The 12,016-nt window shown below is 41.3% G+C and overlaps 1 protein-coding gene across 1 annotated transcript in view; it reads right to left on the reverse strand.

The window, feature by feature from the left end:
* The window catches only part of sorcs2 (sortilin-related VPS10 domain containing receptor 2), a 613,114-nt gene extending 606,644 nt beyond the window's left edge, over positions 1-6,470 (reverse strand). The window contains exon 1 of the mRNA XM_060832699.1: positions 6,084-6,470. Within this exon, the coding sequence (XP_060688682.1) occupies positions 6,084-6,422 (339 nt within the window). The 5' untranslated portion in view covers positions 6,423-6,470. The remainder of the gene's footprint in view (positions 1-6,083) is intronic.
* Between the last annotated feature and the right edge of the window lie 5,546 nt (positions 6,471-12,016).

The raw sequence follows: 12,016 nt of genomic DNA on the forward strand, positions 1-12,016 counted from the left end.
TAATCTCTGAAAATTCAATTGGCAAAGAACTATCTCAAAAATCACTACTTAACATAAAAATTAACAACTTTATCTTTTTAAAGTCCAACAGAGAATAATTAACTAACTAATATTTACAACTCTTTTCTCTAATCTATCAATACTGGTCCAATAAAACTACCTGATTAAAATAAATAGAAAATTTTAAATTTCAAAACTAGCCAGCAGTTGAATCTTCTCTTTGTATCTTCCTCTGTAGATTTGCTCTCCAGGTCGGTGTCGATGCTTTTTCTGTGCAAACCCCTTCTGCAGACAGGTACCTCTCAGAGTTCTTACTAGCAGCCTACATCTGCTAGCCTTTTAGTAGTTCTTTCTCAACTGTTCAATTTTTTTCGGTTTTATACTCCAAAACATCAGATTGCTTCATTGGTTTTAATATTGTCAAAGTACCAAATTCAAATTTGATTGGAGTTTGGTATCTTGGGCATAATTTAAACTGATTGGCCCAATTTGAATTTATTTTTGTCTCATAGCAACCCAGCCAGTGCCAGCTGTTCTGACCAAGCATTACATGGTTACCTTGTTCCAGACTCTCTGTGCCACTCTAAGTCCTTGCTAGCTTTCAACTGTCTTACACCTTCATAACACCAAAGATCTAATCAGCTGCCCAAGTATTTTCTTATGTGCTACAGTATGAGGACTGTAACTCTCCTCTTAAGCAACTCAGGCTTTTTATCACATTAAAAGGTACCATATCATTGCAATCTGTTTTTGTTATTGTAACTCAGCCATGAATAGCAAGAAAGTCTTAAGTTTGGATATCCAGTTTGCAAAGTTAGCTAATGTTAAACGGATTTAAAAATCACACAATCAGAAATTATAGTCCAACTGGTTTATTTGGAAATGCAACCTTTCAGAGAGCTGCTCCTTCGTCAGGTAGCTCACGGGGCTGGCTCATAGGACAGAATTTGTAGTAAAAGATCGCATCAGTTGTATGACACTTTGATCTTTTACTATAAATTCTGTATCCTATGATCCTGCCCTACTAGCTACCTGATGAAGGTGCAGCGCTCCGAAAACCTGTACTTCCAAATATACCCGTTGTACTATAATCTGGTGTTGTGTGATTTTTAAGCTTATCCACCCCAGTCCAACACTGACAAATCCAGATCAATGTTAAACAGGTTAGTAATAAACATACAATTTCTTAGCAGTCCAGACTAAGGAGAAGCAAAAATCAACAGGAGTCTCACTCCAGATTGCTTTCAGCAAGTAACTTATACAAAATGTTTGCACATAGATGCTGGTAAAAAATGAATAGGACTCAGTTGATCCCCCTTTCCTACAACTCTTGTAGCACAGAGGTAGTCTCCTTATCCCTGAGCTAGAAGGCCTGGGTTCAAATCTGAACTGCTGCATAAGTACATAATAACATCTCTGCAGGTTGATTGGGAGAAAGAAATACAGCCTGTAACAAGACAGCGCCTGTGACAAGTGGTAGTGTTCCTACCTCTGTATTCAAAGTCCCACCTGCTCCACGAATGTATCTCTGAACAGGTTGGTTAGGAAATTATAAAACAAAAGCTTGTGACAGGAAGGCTCTTGTGATGCAATAATAGTGTCCTTCCCACCTACCTCAGATGTGTGTATTGTAACTCATCTATGCAGGTTATTTAGCAATGTCTTAAATTCAGCAGCTGATGTGATCCTGATTCAGGTGAGTCTTTACAAGTGCTTGAAAGGCTCTTGCAGTGCAGTGGGATAGTCCCTACTTCCAATACAGGAGGACTGAGTTCAAGTACACCTCCTTCACGTGTGTAAGAACATCTCAGAACAGGTTGATTGGAAAATATCTAGTCTATTTTGGCTGCTATGTGAAGGACGAAGAGTTAGACAAGGCACTGGAGCGACCTGTCTTAGTCAGAAACCATGTATCAAAAAAGAAAGTGGAAATAAATTAATGGAACAGTTAACATACACCCTTCATTAGAAAATTACATACCTTCAGTCCACAAGGGTACTGAATGAGGATACTGGCTCATTTAGAGTAATAGAGATGTACAGCACGGAAACAGATCCTTTGGCCCAAACTGGTCCATGCTGACCCAAATGTCCATCAAATGCTGACCCATTTCCCTGCACTTGGCCCATATCCTTATAAACTTTTCCTATCCATACATTTGTCCAAATGCCTTTTAAAATGTTGTTAATGTACCCGCCTCAAGCACTTCTGCTGGCAGCTCATTCCACATGCCCATCATCCTATGTGTAAATAACTGTTGTCCCTCAGGCTTCATTTTATTCTTTCCCCTCTAACCTTAAACTCTAGTCGTTGATTTCCCAAACCTGGGGGAAAAAAAAGAGTGCATGCCTCTCATGATCTCATGCACTTCTCTAAAATCCCCCCTCAGTCTCCTACAGTCTAATGTATAAAATTCTAGTTTGTCCAATCTCTCCCTATAATTCAGACCCTTGAGCTCTGGCAACATCCTTCTAAATTTCTTTTGCATTCTTTCTAGTTTAATAACATCCTTCCTATAGCAAAGTGACTAAAATTGGACACAATACACTCAATGCAGCATCACCAATGTCCTGTAAACTTGCGAAATAACTTCACAACTTCTCTACTCAAGTATCTATATCCTAAATTAATTTAGTCCCATTTGCCAGCATTTTGCCCAAATCCCTCGAAATCTCTCCTGTTCAGATGCCTTTTAAATGTTGTAATTGTACCAACCTCCACCACTTCTTCTGGCAGCTCATTCCATACAAACACCACTTTCTGCAGGAAAAGGTTCCCTTCTCATCCTAACATAATACCCTCTAGTTTTGGATTCTCCCACCCTAGGGAAAAGACTTTGTCCTTTTGTCCTTTTACCTTATCCAAGCCCCTCATGATTTTATAAACCTCTAAAAGGTCACCTTTCAGCCTCCGGTGCTCCTGGGAAAATAGCCCCAGTCTATTCAGCCTCTCCCAATAGCTCAAACCCTCCAGCCCTGGCAACATCCTTGTAAATTTTTTCTGAACCCTTTCAAGTTTCACAACATCCTTCCTATAGCAAGGAGAATTCCCCAATGAAGGGCTTATGCCTGAAACATTGATTTTCCTACTCCTTGGATGCTACCTGACCTGTTGTGTTTTTGCAGCACCACACTTTTTGACTCTAATCTCCAGCATCTGCAGTCCTCACTTTCTCCTACAGCAAGGAGACCAGAATTGCATGCAGTATTCCAATAGTGGCCTAACCAATGTCTTGTACAGCTGCAACATGACCTCCCAATGTTTCTACTCAATGAATTGACCAATAAAGGCAAGAATACCAAATGCCTTCTCCACTATCCTAACTTTTAGCTCCGCTCACACTCAAAGGAATTCACTTTTCAACAAAGTTCATTTCAAATGACCAACAGCTGCAAATTCAATTCTGCTGTGAATAATTTCCCAGGACTATTCTATGTCTAAACCATATAGTCACATCCTTCAATTCTTGAATCTTTACAAAGGTCGTTCAAGCAAAGGTTTTTGTGTGATGAGGCCAAATGCAAAACCAAGTATCTAATTTATTAATGGTATCAATATTTCAAACATGTATTATTGTAGCCAAACTCACTTCATTCAATTCATTCAACCCACCTTCATGTAATAATACAATGTACTCATCAAACAAGTTCTCATTCATGGGTTGATTACTTTGGTGGGAGAAAGTGAGGACTGCAGATGCTGGAGATCAGAGCTGAAAATATGTTACTGGAAAAGCGCAGCAGGTCAGGCAGCATCCAAGGAGCAGGAGAATCGACGTTTCGGGCATAAGCCCTTCTTCAGAAATTACTTTGGTGTAAACAAAATAATTCCTACTAAACGTTCTTCTAAACACTTTGCCTCATGAACAGCTCTCTCCTTAACAAACCTGATAGTTTTCACAGCCTCTGAGCCAACCTGTGTTCCAAGCTCTACCTTCTCCCTGTGCTGACATTAAGACAGGCCGCAAATGACTCTCCAATATAAAAGATGTTTTACAACTATCTGCACAAGCTAGTAGGTTGTTTGTTTAGCCACAGGATTTTTAAAAGCTAGCACACTAACCTTCTTTAATCCTGGAGGCATTTTAGCCTTATTATGATGCATTTCGTTTAAAGAAAATCATTAAAAGCAATATTGTAATTCCAAATCCTTTCTATAGGTAAATGGCTACCAATACTGAAATATGACACCATTACAACAAAGCTGCTTCGGATTTTGAGGCTCTGTGATTTCCTCGACAAAAATTACACATCACTTGGTATTTAGTGATGTGAAGTCAAATGCTGAATCCTGTTACCATAACGCCAGAGTAGAGAACACGATTAGTCATGGAATGTTGATATCAATGAAGTAATCTCTTACCTCACAAAGTGTTGACAGTTTCAGGTTGACAAACACTGAGAATGGTCATAGGGTCCTTGGTAGAGGAATGGCAAATGAACAATTTTTATTCAATTTCAGCTACATCCTAAGACTTTTATGTAGCTAGATTGTAGTCGGAAGTGTTGTGTTGGAAAAGCACAGCTGGTTAGACAGCATCCGAAGAGCAGGAGAGTCAATGTTCGGGGCATAAGCCCTTCATCAGGAATGGGCTGATGCCACTTGGGTATAAGCGAATGCTGATGACGGGCTTATGCCTGAAACTTCAATTCTCCTGCTGCCTTGGATGCTGCCTGACCGGCTGTGCTTTTCCAGCACCACAGTCTTGACTCTAATCTCCAGCATCTGCAGTCCTCACTTTCTCCCTGTAGCTAGAGTGTAGTATGGAACAATGCAAGATCAACTACAGATAGTGTAAACCAAAGTGTCTGGATTCATATCCCTGTCATAGGTGTGCAGGACAGTCAGAGGAGCTTTAGAAATAGTCAATGGAATTCTACTTCTCAATTGCCAACAAACTAAAGGCACAAGCCAACAGAGTATATCTCGGCCCTAGGTTAGATTCCTGTTTTGTCAGGATAGAAGTGGGGATTACTAATAATAGGCTCATCATTGCTGTGTTAGAAAAGAGGAAAATAAGTCAGGGTTTCCATTCATCATTCACATTTTTTAAGTGACATCTGCTGGAAAGTGCGAACATATGGATGAGAGGATAATACAGAAGATGACCCAGTGTGAAAAACTCACCAGCACCACTCTGTACCTATAACAGCAAATGGCCTGCAGTCTCACAGGTAAAGAAACTGAGAGACTCCAATACAATACGGTCCTTAAAAATCAGAAGAGTCACCATCTTCTAGGCAGGAGAGGAAAAAGTAAGAGCAAAGAATGGTGCTGCACATCATAGCCCTGGATTGCATTCATTGTTTCCAGTTATTCCTTTTGTGTCTAACCAAACAATAATGTTCAATCTTGCAGAAATTTACCAAACCCCTACAAATGGACGCAAAAGATAGTGAACATCTCTGACGGGTGCTGCACACACAAAATAAAGGTGGTGCTCTCTGCCAGATGTAAATATCTGTCAACACGCCGTGACCACGTGTAGCACAGCCTGATAGCTCTGCACACCAGGCGGCTGGAGCGGCTTTCCGGATTGAAAAGTGACACTGGCAGCTGCTGGTTGGAAGGTAGAAGGAGAGATGGCAGGCAGAGCAGATGTCCCGCTGGCTGAGGTACAGATACAGTGAAGAGGATTACAGTTAGCAATGGGAAAGCGGGGAAGGGCGAAAGGCCGCAAACTTATCCCTGGCGCGCGCGCGCTCTAATGTCCTTCGGCCAAACAATTCTTAACACAAACAAAAAAAAGTTCCAGACACTTCTTTCTCTACAGTTGTAGCCCTTTCCCGTGTAAATACATCTTTAAAAGTGTGTGTGTGTGTGTGCATTTCTTGAAGTTTCTGCTAATACCGGCTGAGTCATCGCGTGCAGAGGGATTCCAACTAAATGTTACAATTGTTAAAATGTATCTTCAGCTGTTATAAATGTACTCAACCCAAACCCAGGACAAAAGGGTTCACGTTCTATTGGTATCAAGCCCTGACGGAAGCTTGTGTCCAAACGATACATTTTTTTTAACATCAGTACAATGTTTCCACATGTTTTGGAAAGTGCCGAGCTTTAGCCCCAAGCGGTGACTTACGCTGCTGTTCTCCCCCGTCCAGTGCACCATCGCCTGATTGTGGGAAGCGTCTCCTCTGAGGATGAAGGAAGTGCTAACGAGAGCCGGCTCCTGCTGCGGGCTAGAGGACCTCTTCACCCGAGCTCCCTCGGCCAATCCGGCCCGCTCACCCCGAGCCAAGCGCTGCTGTCTCCCCACGTTGGTGCCCACGGTTCGCTCCCTGTGCAGGGAGATCCCAGCCAAAGCGGACGGCAGCAGGAAAAGCCCGAAGGAAATGCAAAGCCACAGGTATCTGGAAGGAGAGCTCCGTGTCCGAGGAGCCGGAGGAAGAGCACTGCCGTTGTGCACCGAGACTGCCATGATCACGTTGCCGATGGTCCTTGCAGAGCGGCTGCTAACCAGAGTGGATTTAATCTGTGTGATCCTTCCAAACCCTGACACAGATTCACAGTCTCACGCGCACACACACACAAAAAGAGGGTGGAACAGCAGCTCAGTTAATGCTCTCAGCTTTTTTTTCCCCTCTTTGCTCATTCAATCGGTTACACTCAGGCAGCCAAAGAGCACCATCTGTCGGAGATAGGGACAAGGTACCCAATTCACAGTCTGAGAAAACTACAGTACACATTTAACCTCTATATACAACATGGAGACTTGGTGCGCTGTTCTGGAGGTGGTCACCCTTGCGAAACTATCTTGGAATCTTCAGGAGTTAAAGATAAATTTTCTCCACGCTGCTGTGAAAGAATTCGGAAATCAAAAGAATCAAAAATGGTGCATTTTTTAACACTTTAGTTTGTTAGTGAAAAAGTGTTGGAGATGGAGGGGTGTAAAGTGCTCAGAAACGGGAGGTCGTATGATGAAACTTCCGCTATAGACTTGGCAGTACTCAGCATATCTATTCGCGGTTAAATATCTTGCTGCTGAGTTGTGATATCAAAAAGTTTAAAGGAAGTAGTAAGATTTGTCGGCAACACATTTGTGCTACAATGCATTGTGAGGTAGAAATATGCAGATTAGTGATATCCTCAGAGTCCACTTCTAATTTTGGTCATCATTTGCTCTGCTTTGTGACAATACCAGTCAGTATTGTAGAAGAACAAAAACAATAATAACCAGTAAAACCTGGAGTGGTATTGGTTCGAAATGGAGTTCCATATAGGTGTACAAGACGTGTTCGGACCAGTACCATCATGTCCACGTCGAACTCTTTGGTTCTTCTGAATAATAGTGTACATGTTCTATATATTTACAGCTTGAAGCCGTTGTCAGCCTAAACACTCTTGGCCTCTTGTGCATCCTCTAGTGGCAGGTGCCAAAAGCAAAGCTGTTACCTACTCTACTCAGTAAAGGGTAAAAACAATGACTGCAGATGCTGGAAACCAGAGTCTGGATTAGAGTGGTGCTGGAAAAGCACAGCAATGCAGACAGCATCCAAGGAGCAGGAAATCGACATTTCGGGCAAAAGCCCTCTCCACCCTTTAGGCACTCTGCCTGTATTCCTGATGAAGGGCTTTTGCCCGAAACGTCGATTTTCCTACTCCTTGGATGCTGTCCGAACTGCTGAGCTCTTCCAGCACCACTCTAATCCTGCTACCTACTCACCCAATCCAGGGAAACACGCAAAGATTTTTTTTCTCTCATTAATTCTATCCCCTTCATCAGAAGGATATGTTAATTCCTTGCTTGCCTCCAGTTGTACAAGTGGAATTTACTGTCTGGTACCTTACAGAAAGCAGCCTTCACAAGTCACATTTGACTGTGAGTATTCATGGACACCACAGCTGAACTAATATGATGCTTAACCAATTCCAACATATTTTATCTTGCATTACTGGTCACTAAATAGCATTTCAGAATAAGGACATTGTTAATTAATCTCTTCTTAATTCAGAGGTCAATTTGAATAGACTACTGTTTTGGCCAAAGTTCATTAATTCTGCACATAGAGATCAAACATGGGACTTTTGTCAGGATATTCCAATCGCTCTTTACATTGAATTAAGTACTTTTAAATAGTGCTTACTGTTGTAATTTAGAACGCACAGCAGCCAATTTGGCTCTGCAAAGCACCAAGCGGCTGTAGAATCATGATGAGATAATCTATTCATTCATGATATGACTGGGGTTAAATATTGGTTAGGACACTAGTGAGAACTCTGCTTAAGTATTGAGGCAGTATTTTAACATATTTTGAGTCAGTCTCCTGAGAGATTTTTTTCATGCCTAATTGCAGACAAATAATAAGCATCTCTTCACATATGTAAGTTTTCCTGAAACAGGTCATTAGCCTGTTACCAGAGGCTATAATTTGATAGGCTGTTCCACATCAAACATGGTTGACCAGGAGACTTTCTCACACTTACTATTTGCTATAGACTTATTGAAACAACTTCCAAGTTGATAACCAACCTCATTGACCACATTATGAAAACATCTTCCATGGCCATCAAGACTTGGAGAAGAACACAGAGTTTCTGGCTTAGAGGCAGGGACACTAACCACTGTCCCCACTAGAACTGCCCTGGGAAATTGTATACAATGAAATTGGAATTGTTGGTCTCCCTGTTACCTACGTACCACCTTCATGTTGTTAATTCTCTCTTATTCTCTGATTTTATTTCTCTCTTTGTCATTGCTGTTCCTCTTACCTCAATTTTTTTGTGTCATAATCCTTCTTTCTGTGCTGGTGAGCAACAACAAGTTATGTGGCTTAGCATGCTGAGAAAAGGAACTACCGGCACTGGACTGACAGCTGTCAGGAAAATGCAATCCTAACCTTGTTTCACATCCCCTTCCCCAGTCATTCTTACTATTCACTAACCCCATATTCCTAATATATAAAATGTTTTCATACCCCTCACTCCTATCACCACTAATACTTCTTTCCCTTTGAACTATTCATGCAAGCTCTTTATCCTTTTTTTCTTTTGCTTAACTATCATTCAGTTAATTGTTAATCTTTCACCTCCTGTCACTCCTACCTCCATTCAGTTATTTCAAGGACAAGTTAAAGAAGCTAAAGGCCTCTTTATCTGACTGTTTCTCCACCCACTCCAAATCTACTTTTGCATCTGTTGCCCTCAGAGTACTTGCTAGTTTCAACTAGTATGCAATCCACAATATCATTTTTTTTCTCTCACACACATCAGAGACAATGTGCTGATTTAACTTACCTTTTAAATTTTCAATGTAAATATTACTTCAGAAAAGTTCTTGAAATGTGTCCCCTTGCTCTTTTCCAATAATCTTGAAACTCTTTTAAACACAAACTGTTTGAAACAATGAACAGTACATATGTTCAGGTGATAAAATCCAAATGCAGTGCAGGATTACAGCTCCAAGTGAAGGTATCAGCTTCAAGCCCAGACTTTTGTCAAAAGCTGAGGCCTCCAAGAAAAATAATTCAATTCAGGCATTAAGAGCCGATTCAAATAATATACTAAAAGTATTTATTACATTTCTGAGAAATCTTTATTTTGGACTTTAAAAATCCCAAACGTAGAGGCCAAAATGAGAACTAAACGTTTCTTAGAAATGTTTGGAATGTCTTGTGAGGAAAACATACTATGGTGCCACCTGCTGACCAAAGCCTGCAATTCAATGCAGGTTTAAATCATGATTTGGTAGTGCCAGTGTTGGCCTGGGGTGTACAAAGTTCAAAATCATACAACACCAGGTTATAGTCCAACAGATTTATTTGGAAGCACTAGCTTTCAGAGCACTGCTCCTTCATCATGTGGTTGATTTAAAATCAGTTTTTGATATTTTTCCCTTTTACATTTCAGTGTTCAGATTAGCATTGCAAATCCTCAGAAAGCACCATCAAATAGGGCAGCACAATAGCTTAGTGGTTAGCACTGCTGCCTTCCAGCACCAGGGTCCCAGGTTTGATTCCAGCATTTGGCGACTGTCTGTGTGGAGTTTGCATGTTCTCCCTGTGTCTGTGTGGGTTTCCTCCAGGTGCACTAGTTTCCTCCCGCAGGCCAGGTGAATTGGCCGTGCTAAATTGCTGATGGTGTTAGGTACATTAGTCAGAGGGAAATGGGTTGCTCTTTGGAGGGTTGGTGTGGACTGGTTGGGCCAAAAGGCCTGTTTCCACACTGTGAATCTAATCTAAAAACAAAGTGTGTGCAAACCTAATGTGGTAAAGGTACAAAAGGTTTTTGTACCTTGAACTTTTCAATACAATAATTTTGATTAATAAGCATATTTTGCCAACATTAAATTTAACCTATTTAAGTTCTTCTAACAAAATATCTGTCTAGTTTCTAAAGTATTTTAAATCTATTCATTGCGAGTGTAAGGAATCTTTTGTATGCATTTTTGTGCTGTCAGAGTTAGCAGTTGGTGGGCGTGGTGACTCAGTGGGTTAGTATTGCTGCCTCACATTGCTAAGGACCAAGGTTTTATTCCATCCCAGGGTGACTGTGTGTGTGACGTTTGCATGTTCTCCCCTGTCAATGTGGGTTTCCTGTAGTTTCCCCCAGTGGGTTTGCTCTGGTTTCCTCCACAGTCCTAAAAATGGGAAGGTTAGGTGGATTGGCCATGCTAAATTGCCCATAGTGCCCAGGGATGTGCAGACTAGGTGGATTAGCCATGGGCAATGCAGGGTTAGGGTTGGGAGGTGGATCTGGATTGGATGCTCTTTGGAGAGTCAATGTGGACTCCTTGGGCCAAATGGTCTGCTTTCACATAGTAGGGATTCTATGTTATAACGTAAGAGAAATTTCCAAAAATTGTTTATGTTTGACTGTTCCAAAACATTAGTTACATTCAATCTGTTAGGAACCAGGGTGGGACTTAGAGATAGTCTTCAAATAACATAGTAGTTACATTTCTGAAAATTGCCACATCAAATGAAACCACATTATTGGAAACAAAAATTTTCAAAGAAACCCATGGAAATGAAAGTAATGTTTGCCATTGGTGGACAGTCTTTGTTACCATCCTTTTTTGAACACTTGCATCATGTCACATTACATGCAAGATCTGCCACTAGTTACAAAACTACATGTGGAGAAGATAATGAAGATGGGAAGAGTCCTAAGCACAGCTTGATCATTGGAACAGTGAGTAAATTTTTAGATTAGACTTACAGTGTGGAAACAGGCCCTTCGGCCCAACAAGTCCACACCAACCCGCCGAAGCGAAACCCACCCATACCCCTACATTACCCCTTACCTAACACTACGGGCAATTTAGCATGGCCAATTCACCTGACCCGCACATCTTTGGACTGTGGGAGGAAACCGGAGCACCCGGAGGAAACCCACGCAGACACGGGGAGAACGTGCAAACTCCACACAGTCAGTCGCCTGAGTCGGGAATTGAACCCGGGTCTTCAGGCGCTGTGAGGCAGCAGTGCTAACCACTGTGCCACCGTGCCGCCCTCGAAGTGGTTCTAAAGTGGTTTAGAAAACAAACAGTGTGTTCTGTGAGGTAGGAACAAATGTAATCATCCTTTAAAGGTCACCTCGATCACTGCTTATACATCTGTCAACATATCAGTAATCAATAGTAATCATGTTACCATGAATCAGGCATATCTTATTGGAATAATGTGCAGCCAACTTAAATTTGTATTATGACAAAAATATGTTAATTGAAACAGGATCAATTGAAGGCTGCCTATATTCTAAGGCTGCTCAAACAGTTCTGGGCTCACTAACGAGCATATTTGGAGTGATTATTAGTTGGAAAATAAGACAAGCAAAGACAAGCCCCATGCAGAAAGGGAAAACTATGGTGTACTGCTGAAAAGCTTACTGCACTAAATGGGTCTGCATATTTGAAGATTCTATGAGAAGTCAAGAGCTGTTGGACGGCTGTGTGCCATTAGGACTTAGAAAAGAATTTTAGGACTTGAGCCTCTTTGAACAGAGATACAGTAAACTTATGGTCATAAGGTTGGAGGGCATATGTTTATAATGCATTACACTGTAATTAAAATT

Source organism: Hemiscyllium ocellatum, chromosome 1 (genome assembly GCF_020745735.1).
Source record: "Hemiscyllium ocellatum isolate sHemOce1 chromosome 1, sHemOce1.pat.X.cur, whole genome shotgun sequence".
Lineage (NCBI taxonomy): Eukaryota > Metazoa > Chordata > Chondrichthyes > Orectolobiformes > Hemiscylliidae > Hemiscyllium > Hemiscyllium ocellatum.